Source organism: Phyllobates terribilis, unplaced genomic scaffold (genome assembly GCF_046119375.1).
Source record: "Phyllobates terribilis strain yellow unplaced genomic scaffold, ASM4611937v1 Scaffold_12__6_contigs__length_324123572, whole genome shotgun sequence".
Classification (NCBI taxonomy): domain Eukaryota; kingdom Metazoa; phylum Chordata; class Amphibia; order Anura; family Dendrobatidae; genus Phyllobates; species Phyllobates terribilis.
The window spans coordinates 156,829,978-156,853,965 of NW_027362772.1; the positions used below are offsets into that span (position 1 = coordinate 156,829,978).

Here is a 23,988-nt window from a genome sequence, read left to right on the forward strand (position 1 = left end):
CCAGTGGCCAGTGTGAAAATTGCAAGACTGGGTCTTGCACATTGATTCGCACTAACTCTATTCTCTAGCTTTTTAGACCAAAACTGCTGCATTTTAAGAAGAACTATAATTTCCAATTATATATATTTTCTAAATATTAGTGACTGCAAAAGACTGCAGATCGGTGGGGGGTCCAGGTCCTGAGGCCCCCACCAATCAATCAAAGCTATGCTCTGAAGTGCACAGCTCCTGCATGAGTGGTGTAAGGGTTCAATATTAAATATATGGGCCTCTACACCACTCGAATAGAGCAGTGTTTGAGAGAGGCTCATGCAAAAGCTTGGGGATTTTGAGCGATAGTAGAGGTCTGAGAACCCAGATCCCAACCACTTTGGAGTCTCTATAATGTTTGGAAATAATAGTTACTGTTAAAAGGGTAACTGTCATTTATTTTTTTTTCATTACTCAATAGTACACGTGAAAATCCGCTTATTTCACCTCCTGGACTGATCATTCATTCTCAATTCATGGGTAATATCTGTATTCAGAGAAGACAGAGTTTCCCATTAATTAGACAAGAAATGACAGTTGGTGCTTTTAAAATTCTATGGAGGAAGGAGGCACTAGAGGCCGACACAAACATTTTGCTGCAAGTTCTCCTGAAATGACAGTTAGTCTAACTTTTTATTTATTTATTTTTTTGCATAGATTTAAACTGTAACTGTCATTTCAAGAGAACTTGCAGCAGAGTGCATGTGTTTGCCTTTAGCTCTTCCTTCCCACATAGAATTTTAAAAGCATCAACTGTGATTTCCTATGTATGAAGGAGAAACTAAAGGCAGACACAGACATTCTGATGCAAGTTCTCCAGCAATGACAGTTACAGTTTAAATTAGGTAAAAAAATAAATAAGAAGTTAGAGTAACTGTCATTTCAGTAGAAATTGCAGAATATCTGCGTCTGCCTCTAGCTACTTCTTCCTACATATAATTTTAAAAGCACCAAATGTCAGTTCCTATGTAGGAAGGAGGAGCTAGAGGCAGACACAGACATTCTGCTGCAAGTTCTCCTGAAATGACAGTTACACTAACTTTTTATTTACTTTTTTTTTACATACATTTAAACTTGAGGAGAACTTGCAGCAGAATGTATGTGTCTGCCTTTAGTTTCTTCTTACTACATAGGAAATTACAGTTGGTGCTTTTAAAAGTCTATGTAGGAGGAGCTAAAGGCAAACACAGACATTCTTCTGCAAGTTCTCCATAAATGACAGTTACAGTTTAAATCTATGTAAAAACTTAAATAAAAAGTTAGTGTAACTGTCATTTCAGGAGAACTTGCAGCAGAATGTTTGTGTCTGCCTCTGGCTCTTCCTTCCTATATAGAATTTTAAAAGCACCAAATTTCAGTTCCTATGTAGGAAGGAGGAGCTAGATGCAGACACAGACATTCTGTTGCAAGCTCTCCAGAAATTACAGTTATACAAAAAATTTTTTTACATACATTTTAAATCTAACTATTATTTCATAAGAACTTGCAGCAGAATGCCTGCATTTGCCTTTAGTTCCTACTTCCTACATAGGAACTGACAGTTGGCGATTTTAAAATTCTATGTAGGAAGGAAGAGCTAGAGGCAGACACAAACATTCTGCTGCAAGTTCTCCTGAAATGACAGTTATAGTAACTTTTTATTTATTTTTTTACATAGATTTAAACTGTAACTGTCATTTCAGGAGAACTTGCAGAAGAATGCCTGTGTTTGCTTTTAGCTCCTCCTACATAGAATTTTAAAAGCACCAACTGTCATTTCCTATGTACGAAGGAGAAACAAAAGGCAGACACAGACATTCTGCTGCAAGTTCTCCTCAAGTTTAAATGTATGTAAAAAAAATAAATTAAAAGTTAATGTAACTGTCATTTCAGGATACCTTGCAGCAGTATATCTGTGTCTGCCTCCAGCTCCTCCTTCCTACATAGAATTTTATAAGCACCAACTGTCAGTTCTTATGTAGGAAGGAGGCACTAGAGGCAGACACAGACATTCTGCTGCGAGTTGTCCTGAAATGACAGTTACAGTTTAAATCTATGTAAAAAATAAATAAAAAAGTTAAAGTTTAACTGTCATTTCAGGAGAACTGTTTGTGTTTGCCTTTAGCTCCTCCCACTCCACTCCATAGAATAGTATATGCATCAACTGTCATCTATCTCAATATTGTGAAAGAAGCAGATTTCTCTGATAAGACATATTACAAAGTTGTTTATTTTCATGTGTACTATTGATATAGGAAATAAAAATGAAGACGACGGTTACTCTTTAAGGATGGGTCTACCTCACTTTTTAGGTCAAAAAATGCCATTAGGTACATCACAAAAGTAGATGTGTAGGCCCGGGTTGGGAGGGAGATAACCCAATGCAGAATAAAAGTGGCAGGTTGTTATCTAAACTATATTTTTGCACACAGGGAATGACGCAGGGACGAATGGCTGTGAAAGAAATTAAAATACTGTACTAAGGAACTGCTATAAAAGCTGTAAAAAAAACCCTCGGCTTTCTTCACGCTCTGCGCTTCATTCACCATTTAAATAACTGGATCCAGGATAAGGCAATTCAATCTCCCTGGCCGGCACGCCAAACAGTAAGCAGAGTCATTACCATTCCGAGCACACAAGACTGCTAACCTAATCTTCCCACGTACTCCATATTCAGGTCTAGGGAGGACACAATGGAGACTGTGCCTACAGCACTATTTTTAGTCCGCCGTGTACCTGGGCTCCAGTCCGGGATATCAGACTGATCCGACTAGTGGAAACACATTCACTACATTGATTATTACTCTATTATGAAGAAATACGTGACAATCGGGTCTCTCTGCAGGCTGCGGATACTAAATATTGCCACTTAAAGCCAAAGTATAAGCGGTCACTGGTCTTAAGGAGCAGTAGAAAAATATTACACATCTGCAATAATTTATAGCAGGATGAAATAAGGAGATGAATAGCATGGTCAGGGTGCACTGAAGGCCCAAACATATTAAATGGGTCTGCTATGGCCAGATCAAGATCTCCAGGCTAAAAAAATTGTGAATTATATACCGTATTAACATAAAGCACAATATAGTGTCCTAAAAAAATACCGCTATACTTAGCCTTGAATAATAGTGCCATATGGTGCACAGGTCAGAGATTTTCAAGCCAAAGTCCGAGGCATGTTATTAGCTCCTGTAAAGAATCACTTAGAAGACAGAAGAAGGGTCCCCAGGGGATTTTGCTACCACCATTTTTCTAATAATCCCCCCCCCCCCCCCACTCCCCCAACTCTAGTCTGAGATAGAGAGGATGAAAATTCATATTGTCAATCGTACCCATTTCCCATTCATTTCTAACTCGTTTTTTTCATCCATTTCAATTTGGTATAAACTTATTTTTGATCCATCATCTCTAATGTTGGGAACACAATTTTGGGGGGGGATCTTGAAACCTTCAACTGGAAGAAAAATATCCTCTTTCTTCCCTTCCATCCTAAATCCTGAATTCATCATTCATTTAAAAAAAATCTGCTAAAATCCCATCTTGATCAAGTCAAGAAAGTTTACCAGGTCACTGAGGGATCAGATTACAGCTGCCTATTAAATTCTATGGAGAGTACATGGTGAGCAGAGGATGAGGCTAAATAATTATTATTATTAATTATTATTAATATTAATTTACAATGCACAGCTACAGTGTGGAGCTTAGTGTTTGCCATATGTTTTTTTTTTGCCTTCCTCTGGATCAACATGTTAGGCTATGGGTTGAACTAGATAGTCTTCCTTCAACCTTAAAAAAAACTAAGTTACACAGCTCAGCATTGCTGTATATATTTGGCTGATGCTTCTGAACATAGAGTCAAGAGAGCAGGAATCCCTCATGTCTCCATGTGTTGCTGTGTATGGAGACATATGGGAGACACAACAACTAGCTCAGCGACAACAGAAAATTAGAGAAAGAGCCTGCAGAGAGTACCTCTCTACAAAGAACTCTGAATGCAGCAGCCAGGCTTATCATTCTGTCCAGCAGCAGTCAGGCTTGTCATTCTGTTCAGCAGCTACACCGATGCTTTCACCCTGTGCCAGTCATTGCACTGGTTCCCCATCCACGTAGAATACAACTTAAACATCTCATTTTCCCCACAAAGATCTCCACGGTGCTGTACAACCCAACGACATCTTCCTTTCTGTAAATTATCTAAAAATAACATCCCCCAAATTTCTGAGCCTCCCAAAGACTTTTCCCGAGCTGTCCCAGTTTTCTGGATTGCACAACCCCAGGCATCCCATTAATTCCTAAGAGCCACATCTTAATGATGATCTAAAAACACATTTTTTCATGCATTTAGTATGAAGGATGGCTTGAACGTTGTATGAAGCATACATTTCCACATTCTGTGTCACTCGATTCCTCATAGATTGTAAGCTCTTGAGACCTTGACTCCTCTTGTTTGAATTGTTGAAAGGTGTGTTACTATGTAAGAAGTCTGAGAAGCCAGAACTTGCTCGAATTTTCTTTTTAAGTCTACCAAAATTAGTCCTTTTTGTAGTCCCAGAAGCAGGAAGATCAGCATGAACAGTGCTACAGGTCCTGCCCAGGTAGATAACCGCTTCTAAAGTGCATCGAAAGTGGAAAATAATAAAAAAGTATGTGACTGTCATAAATGGAAAGAAGCAATTGGTAAGGATCTCGGACTGATGAAGTCCCTTTACCAGAGACGCTACAGCGTCACATTTCTCTGAAAAAATATCCTACATCCGAAATCACTGATGAGGATCAATACATAAACTGCACTCTCATCGGCCAGGCATTCTGCCACTCGCTCTCTTCTCTCTATCCATCACTTCACATAGCACACTTGTCATATAAATATGTAATGAGAGTAAAATACCTCTGTTCTCATGAATCCATGCTTGATCTCCATCTCTCTAGAACATCTCATATATACATATATTTATTACACCGCTCCCCCTCATTCTACTCAAAATAAAGCCTCGCAGTATTCCCTGCTTTTTTAGCTGATTTATAACCACATCTATGTTGAACTTTTATGTGGTCATAAATCAGCTTAGAAGAAAGTTCAGGAGAAGAGAGACAAGGGTTACAAATCCAGCCTTCTGATGAGCTCATTCTTCAGCCAGTTATACATAACTGGCTGCTAAAAATAATTTTTGAAACTGTTTTTCTTCTACAGCCTCTATGTATCATCGTACATGGTTTGAAAAATAATTTTTAGAAGTTTATGCTTTAAAATAATTTTTCTTACTCAATCCTCAGTCCAAATATCAAGGCAACAAGTACAAATGTCTCAAATCTTTGAAACTGTTTTTCTTCTACAGCCTCTATGTATCACTGTACATGGTGCTACATAGAGGCTATAGAAGAAAAAGAGTTTAAAAAATAATTTTTAGATATTTATGTTTTCAAATTATTTTTCTTACTCAATCCTCGATCCAGATATCAAGGACAACAAGAACAAAGGTCTCACATTTTTTAAACAGTTTTTCTTGTACAGCCTCTATGTATCACTGTATATGGTGATACATAGAGGCTGTAGAACAGAAAAAAGTTTCAAAAATTACTTAAGTTTTAAAATTATTTTTCTTACTCAATCCTCAGTCCAGTTATCAAGGATAACAAGTACAACTGTCTCAACTTCAGGCGAGAAAATTAAAAAAATCTAATAAAAAATTATTTAAGGAATCGAAGAAGGACCTGATCCAAGATCTTTGTGCTCTCACCTGTGGAAGGGCGATGTTCAGCTGCCGTTGAAGAGATTCCTTCTCGTGACCCAGTTCTCTGAGCCGTAGCTGGGCGGTGGCCAGGCTCTCCTGAGTCTCCCGCAGAGTCTCCAGCAATCTCTCCCTCTCGTTTAACATGTTGACCATAAGCTGCTCAAAGTTTGCATCGTCGGAGCTGTAGGTCGAACCCCGACGGTTGTCCTCGTTGATGGTGGGCATCACTTCGCACATCATCTTGGCAGCTTTAGGTTATTCAAAATATAGACCAGGAAAAGAAGGCACCAGGAGGGGGCTATAAATCCAGGCGGGAAGGAAGGGGGTAAAGACGCGGCACAGGAATGGATCCACTTGTCTAGAAATCAAAATTTGGCACCCATGTGTATGAAGAACACGCGTAGTGTCCGGCTTGAAGCATCTTTAATCACAAAAAAAGAAGAGGATTTCCGATTAAGTCACTACTTGGAGATATATGGACCGAGTTAAAAAGTCAGGACAGTCTTCATAGTAGTCACCGATCATTAAGAATGGACACCACCTAGAATAAAAAGACACAGATCTTAGAATCAGGAAGCTCAAGAGGGCTACCGGCTCGCAGATGTACATGGGAAAAAGTTTATGCAAATTAGCCCTCCTCCAGAAGGAACAAAGCTATCATAATTGGCATTCTTCTTCCTGGAAGAGAGCTAATTTGCATACTTAGAAATATATGCAAAAAACACTGAGTACTGAAACATAAAATAATATTTTGTGCCCGGACAACTAAAAAAATATTTTTATTGAAACAAATGTAAAAAAAAAAAATTGCAAATATTTGGAAGGCACACACTGTAGAATTTTTGCAGCCAAATTTTTCTTCTCTGGGAAAAATGTGACTTTTGAGGCTCTTCTCATTTTGCTGCTCGTATTTCATCACAGGAGCGATAGTGAAGCCTGGGAATTGCTGCAATTACAACCCCACCCTGATCCGTGCAGCCGGCAGACGGGAGGACTCCACCTTGCCTCACCCCAAGTTTCACGTGAAGATGCGAGACTTTTCACAACACTCCCTTGGTGTTTTACCCAGTGGGTTTTACAGTAAAAAAAACATTTGAATTTTGTATTGGCATTAAAAGTAGAAAATCAGGATGAGCTCTGCATACTCTGCACCATCCTAATGACCTACCAATTAATACAACGTCTGATAATATTAACATTTCGTAAAATGACATCACGTAGAGTTATCCAACATCACTATCCAATGATGACATCACAATATATATTGAAATATTCAAAGGTCTCGCCACCCTGATTGCTGTAGGTTGAAAAAGCCAGACGTACTTATAAGCTCATCTTCAGGCTAGTCGTGGGCCAACTGTACCAACTCTAGCATTATTAGTTAAAGGGGCTGTTCAGCCTTGGGGTCCAAATCTGCAGTCACTCTATGTAACTGCAGATGTGTGAATCCCTACAGTGCGCAGTGTGTGCGCTGTCAGGATTCTAGGGTGCCGGGAGATTTGCATACATGTGGTCACATGCCAACTAGACGTGCACAGCCTCACCCATTACAAGTGAATTGAGCGACACCAGACATGTCTAGTCTGAATGTGACCGGAAGTGTGCAAATCGCATACTTGTGCTCACATGCACGTCCACTCCTGGAGAATCCTGACAGCACGCACTATGAGGATTCACTCTATGTGACTGCAGAATTGACACCCAAGCCTAGACAACCCCTTTAATATTGGTTAAAGGGAACCTGTCATTAGATTAATGCTGCCCGAATCACAGGTTGCATGAATCACCAGCCTGGTATGTTGCACTCTGAAACGCTCCGACATTTCAGAGACACCATGGCTTGAAAAGCCAGGCCAAGGGCTATAGGGTAAGACGAGACTAGTCCGATGACGGCTAGTCATAGCTAGAGACCTGTCAATTAACTGGAGCGAGGTGGGGTGAAGCTGGGAAAAGACTTGACCGGTCTGATGACATCCTCGAACGGCTTCTCCCCGCCCAGCTCCAGATGATTGACAGGTCTCTCCCTATGACTAGCCGTCATTGGACTAGTCTTATCCTTCCCTGTGGTCCATGGCCGGCTTTTCAACCAATGTTTTCTCTGAAACATCAAAACATTTCAGATAAAAATATACCTGGCTGCAATCGTGCACTCGGGCTCCGATTCACGCTGCCCGAGGTTTGGGTTCCCTTTAATTAATGCATTAACTTTCATAGGTTCGGATCGGAAAACACAGACCCAACCACCGTGTCTCCAGACCTGAGCTAACTGGATCGAATATGTCTGTAAGGCTAATAAGCTCACGTGGGCGGTGGCGCTGGGTCTTCCGATCAGAGCACAATCCATGTTTCGGAGATGTGTGAAAACGAGACTATTCCGAGGGTGAAAAAAATAGCGGCGTCAGATTCTTGGCGTACGGACTCCACAGCCCACGATGAGAAAATCCCTTTAAATTTGTGATCAAAGGTGCTGGAATGATGTGGGTTTACCTGCGCTGCCGTCAGTAGATGGTAAGAAAAAACGGGAGTCTGAATGTAACTTGTCGCGGCCAACGCGTTTCGAAGCTTCAAACTTCATCAGAACAAAACCACTTCCTGATGAAGAAGTTTGAAACTTCAAAACGCGTACTAATATACTAGTATCTACAAATCATTTTAATGATCCCCTCCACTCCAAAATGTCTACCTTCCGTAGAACTCAGTGCCCGCTACCTGTTGCCGAAGTTAATCCGTCTATAGCAGCAGGGACATCAAGACAGATTACAGGAAGTCAGGGCGGGACTTTTCCTCTCCGATCCTTCTCCCCTGACAGAGAGGCGGGCTTTCAGATCAGGGCAGGCAAGCCATTGGACAATGGGAGGAGCAGGGAACCAAGGAAAAGGAAGTTCCTGCATCTATAGTGCTGGTAGAATGCTGAATGCCCCTTTCGAAATGATAAGTTTTACAGCATGATGATTGAAGCAGTTCCTGGACATAATAGACAGCTTTGTGCACAGTAATTTTGTTTGGAAGATGAGGACCAGGTTTTGTGTGAAAATAGAGGCGAGGAGCTTTAACTCATGGCCAATCTATTATTCTATGCTATCAGCCGTTTCCTGCCTGATGTCACAACAAGTGCATGGATAATAATAGGAATGGCGCTGGTCCCTTTTATACATTCAGTTATATGCCTCATAAATATATTATTGCTACGCTATGCTGCAGTAACACAACATAAAAAGGCGATGAGTATTATATGCGGTGTACTGGGAGCGGCAATAAATCCGCCGAGAACAAACCAATACTTAAGGGAAGCTTTATACGGCATCATGGACTCCAACTCTACAGCTGTAGGAAGGGCTCATATTATCCAGAGTGGACCCTATAAATGGCTTACTGACTGAAGCACACCGCAGCGGCATGGAAAGACAGCACTGCTCATCCTGAGCCTGCTGCTTCCTGTAAAACTACTTTAGATGGGACAGTTCTAGTTTTAGTTTTATTTTTATAGGGGAAATGTTCTTTAGCCTCATACTGGGAACGCCACGGTTGAGAACTACTGATTTCCTTTTCACGGATCTAGTGATAGTTTTGGGATGTCCTGTCTGTTTATCAGCAGAATATCCTACAGGAAATAAAAAGATAAAGAAATGAATGGAAATTACTAAAGATGAGCAGACCAGACCCTAAAGTTCAGCATTCGTACAGGACAGTTAGTGTCCGGCGCTAAACGCCGAACATGGACTTCTCCCAGAAGAGAGAGAGAGGAGAAAGACAGAGAAAGAGAGAGAGAAAAAGAGAGAGAGAGAAAGAGAGGAGAAAGACAGAGAGACAGAGAGAAAGAGAGAGAAAGAAAGAGAGAGAGAAAGAGAGAGAGAGAAAAAGAAAGAGAAAAAGAGAGAGAGAGAAAGAGAGAGAGAGAAAGAGAGAGAAAGAGAAAGAAAGAGAGAGAATGAGAAGAGAGAGAAAGAAAGAGTAGAAAGAGAAGAGAAATAGAGAGAAACTTCCATTCATTCCTAGAAATTACACAAGTGTCTCCACATAAACCAACAGCGCATGACGTCTGGTGTGAGCCCGAAACGTGTTGTCATAAGCCGTTTTAACTACTGGAGATCAGAGATTCCTACAGTGAGCTATTAACGATACAAGATTCAAAGTGATGGGGGGTGAGGGAAGATTATTGGGTAATAAGGAAGGAGTGACCCAGATCAAGTCCAAAAGTTTTTAAAAAAATATTTAAAAAAAACAACCTAAAGGGTTTTGCCTATTCAAAAACACAACCGAGAGAGGCGAGTATCGTACCGACTGAAAACAGGTCCAAAACATATCACCTTGGTGCGCCGCTGTTTTTTTTTTCTTGTTTTTAGTTTTACATTTAAACAGTTTTTAAAAATCTATCCAATTTGCTTTCAGCCGACCATGAGGGGGAGGGGAGGTTACTATCATTTACCAAAATATGTTTAATAGGGAAGTAGGAGAGAAATGGAGTGGTCATCCACTAGTTGGTCATCGATTGCCCATCTCAGTCTATAATTTAGGTGGATTTCCAAACGTACTTTCTATCGCCGAGAGGATACCTGAATCTGATAAACAAGTCGTGTTTCCATTCTTCGCACTTGGCAAGATATTAAAAAAGTGCCCCAATAAAAAGCATAGTTAGACACAGTAACAACTTCATAGTTGCCAACTTTGACGAGACTTTCCCAACTTTTGGGCAACTTTAAGGGACATCCCAGGTCTAAAAAATAAGTGGCAATTGCTCTAAGGCCACCCAAGAATGGAAGGCCTTCTTGGAGTGCAATTACAGCTGGACTTAAGTGACCCTACGCAACCAACAGTGATGTACCAACCATTGCTCCATCTATCCAGAAGTGGTCAATCAGTAGCCACAGGCAGGTGACTTCTTCAGAGCGGACTGGTGAAAAAAACAAGACGAGCCAATGGACTAAGGATGCGTTAAAGTCCATGGGAAAGTTTGGAGAAATATTTTTGACCAATGACAAAGACATCTCAAGGAATTGGTGGACACAACCAGGTCTTTGTGTACTTTTGTAGACCTGGTTTGCTTCTTCTAAGACAAAAGCCTTCGTGCTGGAAACTACATACCAAAATGCGTGGGAGTTTCGATAGAGGGCACATTGAGAAGGGCTGAAGTCCATGTAGGTTCCTCATATTTTCCTTATGGGCATCACATCTCAAGGAATGGAAAGACAAGGCCTAGCCCATGGATACAGCCCATGGAGAGCAGACCCTGGTTTCGCAAGCCTTAAAAGGGTTTTTAGAAAAACCCCGTCTACTGTGCTGTACTTGCCTAATCTGGGTCCAGCGCTGAGTTTCCACCGCTGCCTGCAGCTCTGACGTCACGCCAACAGTGCTGCAGCCAATCAGTGCGCTTTAGTGACTCATGCCATCAACTCTGGCAGAGCCACTGAGCTTACTATTTGTTTGCAGAGCTGTCAACGTAGCATCTGTGCTGCAGTGGAGCAGCGGTAGAAACTCAACATTGGACCTGGGGAGGGTGAATAATGCATTTTTTATTTTTTTTTTGCATTCGAAGGTTTTGGAAAACCTTCTTTAATAGTGATCTGAATTCCGATGAGCAAAGTTTTCGTGAACGAGAAATTGGAAGACAATTCTACTAAAGATGTGAACCAGCCGGTTTTTGGGTTTTTTTTTGCATATAGCCCTGAAAAATGTGATAATATGATATTCAGGTGTTCATTTTATTATCTTTGGCTCTATTAATTAAAACTAGCCCCTAATGATTAAATAATAATAATAATAATAAGTGATATCAGAATCCAAAATGGAACAGATCGGCTTTTTTTTTTCCAGCCGTTTATTTACAAGGGAATGGCACAGCCTTCTCCAATATAATTAACTCCTCACCAAATGCAGCCGTTCTAATTACTGTAATTGTTAATTAGAGATGCTCAAAAGTTCTTTTCTTACCACACATAGAGGGAATCAGGGCAGTATTTCATACGCCCTCGGAAAGTGCTGCCAGCTCTCAGCCCTGTCTTGTCTTCCTCCGCATCTGCGCGTTACATTTCCACCTGCTTTAAAAGCAGAAATGGCCTCGTTTAGGAACGGCATCTGTCAATTGGGAAGCCGCAACCCGTGGATCATAATCTCACCCGACGACCATACGGAGGATCGTCAGGTGAGATTATGATGCGAAGATGAAAAAAAAACAAATTCTGAGAACGACGCGTCGATATATCATGTGCAATAGTCATCTTGGCCTAGATTGGAGGAAGGCACCTGCTTTGGAGACTGATCTGATTTGATTAACCCCACAATCCAACGCAGCAGGTAGTGCAGGTACTGCAGAAAATCTTGGGCAGATGACCTGTCAATCAATGGTGCTGGCGTTGATACCCAATGCCATTAAATCAAGTGGGTCCAGTTTATTTAATTGCTAAACCGTTATCTCTAGGACATAACGAAAAAGCCTTCGATTGCCAGGAGCAAGAATTTGCCTAAGGAGGTTCACACTCATGGGCGAACATATCATTTTTGCAACCCAGAAGGTAAGAGGGCCACTTCTACCTCCAAAGCAGGTGGAATTGTGCATTATGAGGAACTATTGGGCTACAGAGGGCCCATATATTGTTCTTACCCAGGGGTCCACATCTTTCTGTGTCTGCTCCACACTTCTTGTTGGGGTGTATCCATATAAAATCAAGATATCTAATATGTACAACCCCCAATCTCCTCCTAAAAAACAATGATCATGGCAAAAGTCTTCATACTTGTCAAAAGTTCTGCAAACTGGATGCCAAAGGCAGCAGTGATTAGCAAAAAGCCACCTAAGATGTAGGCATTTTAGGGGAATCGTTGGCGGGGGAAGGTAACTCTTAAAGTGGGTTTCCAGTTTCAGAAAATCCAATTCCCAGGTTCAGCATGATTAAAAAAACAAAAAAAAACTGTTCTTTAGTCACTCTCCCTGGGTCAAAAAGTCTCCTCCGCTGCTTCTATTATTGACTGCAGAAAATACGGCACATTGACAGCACTGAAGCCAATAACTGGTGAGCTCGGGCAGAGTCGGTGAGCTTATTGATTGGCTGCAGCGCTGTAAATGTAATATCAGTGCTGCAGACAATAACAGATGCTGGAAGAAGAGGTGGAGGCTCAACAGTGAACCAGGGGAGGGCGAGCAAAAAGAAAAAAAAAGTTTGTTTGTAGCTGGGAAACAGTTTTTTTTTTCCCAAACCAGAAAACGTTTTTAAAAGTCCAAAATTTGTATTTTCAAAAGAGTTTTCAGCTATAACATAAGTAAGAACCCGATACTCCTTAGTTGCAACGAAGAAAATTACTTTAATTGAACGTTGCAATGAATTTTGTCCGGCATCTCAAATCTCTCCATGGTGCATGGTCGCACTTGTATGAAAACCAGATCCACTTCATATGGTTTATAGAAAAAAAATCTGAGAAATCTAAGAGCAACAATACTGGAAGCACTTGATAAAATATTAGGGAAATTCATAGATGGAAATTCCTTTCTATATCTTCAATCTTCAGCCAGTTGGAGAAATCTGAACCATATCCGAACTGTTATGGGAACTACAAATTCCCTGATGAATATGTATCAGATGCTCCTAAGGATGGGTCATTAACATCAGATCGGTGAGGGTCCGACTCCCGGCACCCCCGCCGATCAGTTCTCGGTGCAGTACCCGGCCGCAGCCACTACACAGTTGGCAGAGCTATATAGTTCAGCTGCAAAATTGCTAACATCTGGCGGGCGCTGCCAGCACCAAGAACAGCTGATTTGTGCCAGGCGTTGGACTCCCACCAATCTGATACTGATGACCTATCATCAGTATAAAAGTAGTGGAGCAACCCTTGAATGTTCATACAAACCAAACCAATGGTGGTACTGAAGGTGAAACCTTTTGGTTCTCCTTGCGAAGATCAATTGGGTGCAAACGGTAGAAAACGGTCTTGCTAGTGCCAGCGATAGACAGCCACACAGTAAATCACCCTTCAAACCCATAGAAAATGTAAGGAATTAAGTCTAAATCCCATAGGGATCTTATTTTAATTTCTACAAAATCCCATTTAGGAGCTCAAGTTGGACTGAAAATACTAGAAGACAACCTGCCACCTATAAAGGGCCAAGAAAAGCAAAATCAATCAAGGAGTCGATATGTTCTTCTGGCTAATATTACATTTGAGATTAACCGAAATCTGCAATGTCACCATTTCTTCAATTCTCCTGCAGCGGCTCCACAGGGGACCTATAGCATTGCATGGTATGGACTGAAAACAATGGTCTGTCCATGTAATGAACGGCTGTGTTAGATCCACGAAAAAATATTTTTTTGTACCTTCATCACCAGTGAGGCCTCAAATTGCTCAACTGTAGAATTCTGAATTACCAAGACAGATTTCTCCTATTAACTGGACTTTAGAGCGACTCAGAATAGCACCTCTACCTCTGGAGAACCTAACGTGACTGAGCAGCCTATCGATTTCACGGTCACTTGCTTCCAGGTTTTGGTTGGTCACTTGCTTCCAGGTTTTGGTTGGTCACTTGAATCCAGGTTTTGGTTGGTCACTTGAATCCAGGTTTTGGTTGGTCACTTGAATCCAGGTTTTGGTTGGTCACTTGAATCCAGGTTTTGGTTGGTCACTTGAATCCAGGTTTCAGCTGGTCACTTGCTTCCAGGTTTCAGCTGCTCACTTGCTTCCAGGTTTCAGCTGCTCACTTGCTTCCAGGTTTCAGCTGCTCACTTGCTTCCAGGTTTCAGCTGCTCACTTGCTTCCAGGTTTCAGCTGCTCACTTGCTTCCAGGTTTTAGCTGCTCACTTGCTTCCAGGTTTTAGCTGCTCACTTGCTTCCAGGTTTTAGCTGCTCACTTGCTTCCAGGTTTAGCAAGACATTGACTCCTGGGTATTATGGGATTTTTACCGTTGCAGTGTGACGCAAGCCGAGGTTGACGGCAAATAGGAGGCGGTTCTCGCGGCTTCCATCGAATGGCGACAGATTATTGACATGGCCGCGGGACCGGCACCTGCCAATCGATTCGAACCATCTCTGGCTGATATGTTGCCACCTCTCTGATTGCCCACAGTACTGCTGTGCTCTCATGTGCCAGAGGGATCACAATGTAGAGTACCCAATAGCTAACCCATCGGATCATAAAAATCTACACGTGTGCCAATACAATGCACCAATACACAGCTTAAAAATCCATTAAAATAATGGAGCAGAAAACTTTTACAAATTCAAATAATTTCTTTCGGATGTATAGCATGGAAATAAGTTCGCTGATTGTCAAAGGGGTTTTCTAATTTTAGAAAAACACTGTTCGATGAATGCATTTTTTTCAAAGTGTACTTTGCTTGCCCTCCCCAGGTCCAGCGCTCAGTCTCCGGAGTGTCGCAGTATCTTTTGATATCACAATGATAGCTCAGCGATTGTCTGACGTTACATGGATGGTGCTGCTGCCAATGACACCGGGAGCAGCGGCGGAAATTCAGCGCTGGACCCCGGGAGGGTGAGTAAAGAACAGTTTGGGGGGGGGTTAAATGTAGCAAGGGCACAGGAGTTTTCTGAAACCGAAAACCCGCTTTAACAATCTCCAGCACTTCTTTATAGATATTAAAGAAAATAAATAAAAACATGTTAAAAGCCGAAGTAGTAAAACGTTGCAATATTAAAACAACCCTTTTAATAACGGGCTTAAAAAGACAAAAAAAAACAATACTGAACACTGGAGCATTTATGGGATGGCCCCGATGGAAGTTGTTGCCAGGGGACTCGTGGGTGAAGCAGTACTGAACCAGTCTGGAAGTGAACAACCCCTTTAAATAACATTTCCCACTAATACAGGAGTCAAGCGTTCTTATTTCTTCACGCTGGGTGACCACCAATGGTCGTCCTGAGGCTGATCCCTGGTGAGTGCATGCAGAACTTCCCTGGTGAGTGCATGCACAACTGCCCTGGTGAGTGCATGCAGAATTCCCCAGGTGAGAGCATGCAGAATTCCCCAGGTGAGAGCATGCAGAATTCCCCAGGTGAGAGCATGCAGAATTCCCCAGGTGAGAGCATGCAGAATTCCCCAGGTGAGAGCATGCAGAATTCCCCAGGTGAGAGCATGCAGAACTCCCCAGGTGAGAGCATGCAGAACTGCCCTGGTGAGAGCATGCAGAACTGCCCTGGTGAGAGCATGCAGAACTCCCCAGGTGAGAGCATGCAGAACTGCCCAGGTGAGAGCATGCAGAACTCCCCAGGTGAGAGCATGCAGAACTCCCCAGGTGAGAGCATGCAGAACTCCCCAGGTGAGAGCATGCAGAACTCCCCAGGTGAGAGCATGCAGAACTCCAAAAAAAAGAAAAAGTGACTGACAACCCTTATGAGTAACATGGGGACGATATCGGTTGTCAGCGAACCTTTCCAGAGACCAATCTAGTTGGACAAGGATATTTTGATGACTCTTCCTTTTTTAATATGGCCAGGAAATATATAAGATGCGAATGTTGAGACATCTGTTCTACAATAACCGTATACACAAACACTTCTATAAAAACACCCATCAAGCTTGTAATTTCTGCCATAAAAACCCAGAATCATTTGCTTCTCCCAATAAATGCTCACTTACCATCAAAGAAATGCAAAATTACATACGTATTGCATCTCCCCGTCAAACCGGTGATGCTCCGCTATGTTGCATTAACCCTATAGTAATGATAACATGGTCTTAAAGGGATGCAACCGTTCCAATGCACAAAGCAGGTGGATGGTTAAAATGTACACTCACTAATCCGGAAGGAGGAAAAATGAAAAAAAAAAATACATATAAGGAAGAGCGAGAACCATAAAGAAAGCAATGCAGGCAGCGCTTACATCCTGACCGTGCACGGTGACCCCACCACATTCTGCTGCTTCCATCTAAAGTGTGATATATGACGAGCAGCTTTCTTTCCCATCCCCCCCACCCCTTTTTTCCATCCACAGCCCAGGGTAGGAAGGAGCAGTGCACTGGGGGTTTCCATAGGGGGCTGGGGAGGTGTAAAGGGAATTGTGGTAATGCATAATACCATAAAAAAAAGGGTTAAGCACTAACAAACGGTGCATTTTCAAAAATGGTCCAGCGCCAAAACACTTCTTTAACCCTTCTGTAGCCAAAAGCAGATTTGAAAGCATTCAGCGAAAAAAAAACAGATTTGCCATTCTATAGAATACAATGGAACAATTAGCCCCTAATTATTTGGATATAATAATATCCCCCTTGCGCAAAAATTTGTTCCATGAACCTTGAGTCAAAATGGGCTTCAGGAATCTGGGGCACATGCCCCACTGCTTCCCCACGTCAAACTTGACGCAAAAATCCAAGAATTATTGCAAACCTTGTATAGATACAGAAGACAGTCATAGAAAAGTCAGCAACAGATCGGATCGGCTATTGGAAATCCAACGTGTGGGATCCTTCATCATGTCGGGGGAGTATCGAGAGACCCCCATATACATTAGACTGTCAGTCCAAAATTTATCCAATGTGGTCCAGAAGGTACTGAAGGTCCAGAAGGTACTGTATATAGTAGCCAAATACTTCCATAAATTCAGTCCGGATCTGCTAAGGGGGCACTATGGCAGGTCCTCTTACTGAGTCATTGGTTGCAACGTTGCAGCCCGCTTCTCCTTTAGGAGCATTGTAATTGGCACTGCTATGGGTGCACGGTTGCCGTTTGGCTCTGCTAAGGGGGCACTATGGCTGGTCCTCTTATTGGGTCATTGGTTGCAACATTGCAGCCCGGCCCTCCTTTAATAGTATTTGTAATTGGCACTGTTTATGGGTGCACGGTTGCAGTTTGGCTCTGCTAAGAGGACACTGCAGCTGGCATGTTTACAGGGTGAATGGCCAGGAAAAAGTGTCACACCCGAAGTTGACATAGCCTCATTTATGGGTCATTGCAGGTAATCCAGGTACTAGACAAGAAGCCAAAGCATGATATTCAGAGATCCGCGGCCGCCTGCACAATGCAGTTTGCACTCAGACCGTGAATTTTGGAATTTTGACCCTATGAATAAGTGATATTTTAGGAAGGCACAGCAATGACTTAATTTTTTTTATTTTTACCAAAGGCATTTTTCCCCTTTGCCACCCTTGGACCTCCCACTGTCTGGGACTGGTACAAGAATTTACTTTCTCAATTTGGAAAGAAGTAGTAGAGCGAATGCGTAACCACCGATCCATGTAAACTTTCCAGAACCCTTTGATCGGAGGCGATTCCAGGGATCATTCACTTAACTCTTTCATTGTGGGATAACATTTGGCATTCAGGGTTCTAGGATAGTTGGGTGATAAACCTGAATGAAGGCATCAATAATGGTCAATACCCAACTTTTTCCAGAAGAAGCAACACATAAATATATACATATATATACACACTGCTCAAAAAATAAAGGGAACACTTAAACAACAGAATATAACTCCAAGTAAATCAAACTTCTGTGAAATCAAACTGTCCACTTAGGAAGCAACACTGATTGACAATCAATTCACATGCTGTTGTGCAAATGGAATAGACAATAGATGGAAATTATTGGCAATTATCAAGACACCCTCAATAAAGGAGTGGTTCTGCAGGTGGAGACCACAGACTACATCTCAGTACCAATGCTTTCTGGCTGATGTTTTGGTCACTTTTGAATGTTGCTTGTGCCTTCACACTCGTGGTAGCATGAGACGGACTCTACAACCCACAAAAGTTGCTCAGGTAGTGCAGCTCATCCAGGATGGCACATCAATGCGAGCTGTGGCAAGATGGTTTGCTGTATCTGTCAGCGTAGTGTCCAGAGGCTGGAGGCGCTACCAGGAGACAGGCCAGTACACCAGGAGACGTGGAGGGGGCCGTAGGAGGGCAACAACCCCGCAGCAGGACCGCTACCTCCGCTTTTGTGCAAGAAGGAACAGGAGGACCACTGCCAGAGCCCTGCAAAATGACCTCCAGCAGGCCACAAATGTGCATGTGTCTGCACAAACGGTTAGAAACCAACTCCATGAGGGTGGTATGAGGGCCCGACGTCCACAGATGGGGGTTGTGCTCACAGCCCAACACCATGCAGGACGCTTGGCATTTGCCACAGAACACCAGGATTGGCAAAGTCGCCACTGGCGCCCTGTGCTCTTCACAGATGAAAGTAGGTTCACACTGAGCACATGTGACAGACGTGACAGAGTCTGGAGACGCCGTGGAGAGCAATCTGCTGCCTGCAACATCCTTCAGAATGACCGGTTTGGCAGTGGGTCAGTAATGGTGTGGGGTGGCATTTCTTTGGAGGGACGCACAGCCCTCCATGTGCTCGCCAGAGGTAGCCTGAATGCCATTAGGTACCGAGATGAGATGGTCAGACCCCTTGTGAGACCATATGCTGGTGCGGTTGGCCCTGGGTTCCTCCTAATGCAGGACAATGCCAGACCTCATGTGGTTGGAGTGTGTCAGCAGTTCCTGCAAGATGAAGGCATTGAAGCTATGGACTGGCCCGCCCGTTCCCCAGACCTGAATCCGATTGAGCACATCTGGGACATCATGTCTCGCTCCATCCACCAACGTCACACCACAGACTGTCCAGGAGTTGGCGGATGCTTTAGTCCAGGTCTGGGAGGAGATCCCACAGGAGACCATCCACAACCTCATCAGGAGCATGCCCAGGCGTTGTAGGGAGGTGATACAGGCACGTGGAGACCACACACACAATACTGAGCCTCATTTTGACTTGTTTTAAGGACATTACATCAAAGTTGGATCAGCCTGTAGTGTGTTTTCCGCTTTAATTTTGGGGGTGACTCCAAATCCAGGCCTCGATTGGTTAATACATTTGATTTCCATTGATGATTTTTGTGTGATTTTGTTGTCAGCACATTCAACTTTGTACAGAACAAAGTATTCAATGAGAATATTTCATTCATTCAGATCTAGGATGTGTTATTTCAGTGTTCCTTTTTTTTTGAGCAGTGTATGTGCACGTAAATGACGGCACCGTGGCAAAACGACTGCATCCAGTCACTAATATGATGAACGGCACATGATATACAAGTGCATGCAGCTGTAGGGAACGCAGGGTCATTGTAGGTAATCCCGGCATCCACCAACTACAGAGCAAAATGCAATCTGAGCGTTGATATCCAGATTGAAATAAATGGCAGCGATCGATGATGTGAAGAAACAGGCAGCCTTAAAGTGGAGGGCCGCTTCTCTTTCATAGAAGGACAGATGCAATTTTCTAGCATCGCCCATTGATGCAATATGGTGCTAACAGGCGGCTGGTGTGAGGCCTTCTTCTTCTTCCTCCTCCTCCTCCTGCACTCGGATGCAGTCATTTTTTCACAGCCATATGTTTTATCGCCTGGCGTATAATAATCCATTTATATTATAAGTCACTTAGGTCCGGATAAAAATGTGCTCCCTACTAGACTGCCGGTTTAAATGGAGATACACATACTTGGATGCAAGATTCGGAGGGGGCAAGGGCAGTGCAAGATTCGGAGGGGGCAAGGGCAGTGCAAGATTCGGAGGGGGCAAGGGCAGTGCAAGATTCGGAGGGGGCAAGGGCAGTGCAAGATTCGCAAGGGGGCAAGGGCAGTGCAAGATTCGGAGGGGGCAAGGGCAGTGCAAGATTCGGAGGGGGCAAGGGCAGTGCAAGATTCAGAAGGGGCAAGGGCAGTGCAAGATTCAGAAGGGGCAAGGGCAGTGCAAGATTCAGAAGGGGCAAGGGCAGTGCAAGATTCAGAAGGCGACAAGGGCAGTGCAAGATTCAGAAGGCGACAAGGGCAGTGCAAGATTCAGAAGGGGCAAGGGCAGTGCAAGATTCAGAAGGGGCAAGGCCAGTGCAAGATTCAGAAGGGGCAAGGCCAGTGCAAGATTCAGAAGGGGCAAGGGCAGTGCAAGATTCAGAAGGCGACAAGGGCAGTGCAAGATTCAGAAGGGGCAAGGGCAGTGCAAGATTCAGAAGGGGCAAGGGCAGTGCAAGATTCAGAAGGGGCAAGGGCAGTGCAAGATTCAGAAGTGGCAAGGGCAGTGCAAGATTCAGAAGGGGCAAGGGCAGTGCAAGATTCAGAAGGGGCAAGGGCAGTGCAAGATTCAAAAGGGGCAAGGGCAGTGCAAGATTCAGTATGGGCAAGGGCAGTGCAAGATTCAGAGACGCCGGGGACATTAGAAACATCAGGTCAACCCCAGCAAACCCATTTAGAGGGAAAAATGAAATAAAGGGTCTGACTGGCACATAAGATACATTCGGCCACATTCAGACGTCAATTTTTTGGGCTCCCATTTTTAGCGCACATTACCCATGAAAAACACACAAGCAAAAAACAGAAGTGTGAATGAGGCCTTATGATGTATGGAGTAGCGTAGAGTGGTTGCAACTTCAAATCAAAGCATGTCTTGTTAAGTGGAGTTTTCTCATTTTCTCATATATATATATATATATATATATATATATATATATATATATATATATATATATATATATATATATATATATATATACACACACACACACACATACATTAAGGCCTATATACAGCTTTGTACATGGCTGGAGAATAGGTTGGCGCTATATAAATCACAAGAAGCATATAGAGATGTTACAAGCACTGTGTGTTGCTCCCATGATACAAAAGCTAAGGGAAAGAGAATTAAAAAAATGGCTATTTGGAAAACATGAAAATGGAATTTGTAAATATTGAAATAGTAAATGTTATTTATTTACAATAATAAACAGCTAGAAATGAAATAAAGACATAAAAGTAGCAATCACAATGGGAGAGGAGACAAGGTGGCTGAGAATGATGCAGACATTAAAAAAAAGGATGGGATACAATGGCATAAATGGGGGGAGGGTTGCAACACTGGTTGTCAGGGAAGGATGTGATCAGGCAGTAGCAAGGCAAGATATGCAGAAATGGGAGAGGGCAGCTGATAATGCTCCATTAATCCCTTCACTGCTGGAAGGGGCCTGGCTGCAAACCACTCAGGGGAATGGAGAAAGGCAAAACTGCAAATGGGTGGGCTGATCAAAAAAAAAGGGCAGATGCAAGATGAAGAGAGGAATGATGTAAAAGCTTCCCCATAAAGATGCCAATACATGCTAATCATAATACTGGGAGGAGGCAGCATTTAAAGGAGCCAGCAGCAGCAAGGAGGGGGTTAACAACATCATGGCGGACATTGCAAAAAGACAGGGAGATGTCACCCAGAGTGGTACCCGGTCCTCCCCCATTACTAAACAGGTGCTGTCAGTTATCCGCCCACCCTTCGCTTACCTGCTCTCCTCCGGGTGGGCCTCTCCTGATGGTGATGATGTCTGGGGTCCTAGAGATTTCTTCTTTAGAGACCCCCTAATCATTGGAATTAGAGGCCCCTAATAAGACACTCCATTATACCCAGTCCTTCTATATTACTGAGCCTCAATATTACACCTATACCCCCCTGTATTACATGGTACCCCCCTCCCTAAAGCTTGGATCACATGACCTCTTCTTGTTACAATGTATCAGCACAGAAGCTTCTATCCTGCTCCATTACATTGTATCATCCCAGGACCTAAGATTACAGCTCCTCACCCCAAGACCTAAGATTACAGCTCCTCACCCCAGGACCTAAGATTACAGCTCCTCACCCCAGGACCCAAGATTACAGCTCCTCACCTCAGGACCCAAGATTACAGCTCCTCACCCCAGGACCCAAGATTACAGCTCCTCACCCCAGGACCCAAGATTACAGCTCCTCACCCCAGGACCCAAGATTGCAGCTCCTCACCCCAGGACCCAAGATTACAGCTCCTCATCCCAGGACCTAAAATTGCAGCTCCTCACCCCAGGACCTAAGATTACAGCTCCTCACTCCAGGACCCAAGATTGCAGCTCCTCACCCCAAGACCCAAGACTGCAGCTCCTCACCACAGGACCTAAGATTACAGATCCTCACCCCAGGACCCAAGATTTCACCTCCTCACCCCTGGACCTTATATTGTAGTTCCTCACCCCAGGACCTTATGCTACACTGTACCCTGTATTACAGCTCCTCACCCTTGGATCCTGTATTATTATACCCCAGTATACCCCAGCTCTCCAGGCTCCACCACCCTGTGTCTCCTCCCTCTGCTCTGGGTATCTGGATGCTGCCTCTTGTTTTCCTCCGCTCCCTACCTCTTCTCCTCCAGTGTCGGTCAGCGCTGCAGGCTGTGGAGCGGAGATGCAGGTGTCCCAGCTCTGCAGCAGCTCCGGCAGCCGGCGACAAGGGAAGGAAAGCCGGTGTCTTCCAGCTCCATCATCTCTTCCAGCTGACACCCCGCTCCTCCCACATCGCCCAAACAACGGGGTGCACAGAAATCACCCCTATACCAGCCCAGCAGCCGCGCCGCCCTGCCGCCCAGGCCCCGCCCTCTCAGGGTAGACGGACGTGGGCCTCAGCCAATGGAGAGGCCGCGATACCCTATAGAGGCGTGGCTACGGTGTCTGAGCGACACATGCCTGGACGAATAGCGAGAGAGGTGTGTAAGGAGAGCCCATCCGCCAATCAGAAGCGACCAGGGGCGGGATCAAATTTAAGGGATGATGTCATCCCGAGCGTGGTAAGGCTGCTTAAAGGGAAGGTGTATCAGTGGGTGGGGGGAGATGCTAGGCAGACGGCGAGAGCAGGTGGGCACTGCCAATGCAGCAGGCAGGGGAAGCCTGGGGCATAGCACTGCTATTCTCCACCTTACATGTGAATGATGTTCTAAGGGAATGAATGCGTTATTTTTCAGCAGTATTTAATGGAACATGTGCACTGTATAGCCAAGGTGTGAATATGGACCCAGTGCCATGTCAGCTCATGACTGTTTTTCTGCTTTTTTTATTTTTAGAATTTTTTTTTTATTATTTATTTTATCATTTTTTTAAAAAAAAAATCCGTTCTTTTATTTTTTTTTTGTTTTTTTCATTTATTTTATTTATTTTTGTTTTTTTATATATTTTTTTTGTTTATTTTTATTTTTTTCCATTGTTTTATAATTTTATTTTTTATCATTTTTTTTTGTCTTTTATAATTTTCTTTTTATTTATTTATTTATTTTTTTATCTCAAATTCAAAAGAACCCCTGAAAATCCTTTTCCATTTTAATCGACTCGTTCACATCAAGAAAACTTTTTACAGTGACCTCAAATTTGTAAAGTTGGGGTTTTTTTGTTTGTTTGTTTTTTTTTATTTTTGTTTTGTTTTTTTGATTATTTTTTTTTAATATTTATATATTTTAGTGGTTTAAAATAATTTATATT

At 43.2% G+C, this 23,988-nt stretch overlaps 1 protein-coding gene across 8 annotated transcripts in view; it reads right to left on the reverse strand.

Moving 5' to 3' along the window:
* Nucleotides 1-23,145, reverse strand: part of PPFIA3 (PTPRF interacting protein alpha 3) — a 113,769-nt gene extending 90,624 nt beyond the window's left edge. For 6 of the 8 annotated variants that reach the window (XM_073656422.1, XM_073656421.1, XM_073656418.1 and 3 more), the window contains exons 1-2: nucleotides 21,994-23,145; nucleotides 5,748-6,282 (exon numbers count right to left, since the gene is read on the reverse strand). In XM_073656422.1, the coding sequence (XP_073512523.1) occupies nucleotides 5,748-5,981 (234 nt within the window). In that variant the 5' untranslated portion in view covers nucleotides 5,982-6,282; nucleotides 21,994-23,145. The remainder of the gene's footprint in view (nucleotides 1-5,747; nucleotides 6,283-21,993) is intronic. The other 2 variants (XM_073656416.1, XM_073656417.1) reach the window with 2 other exon arrangements.
* Between the last annotated feature and the right edge of the window lie 843 nt (nucleotides 23,146-23,988).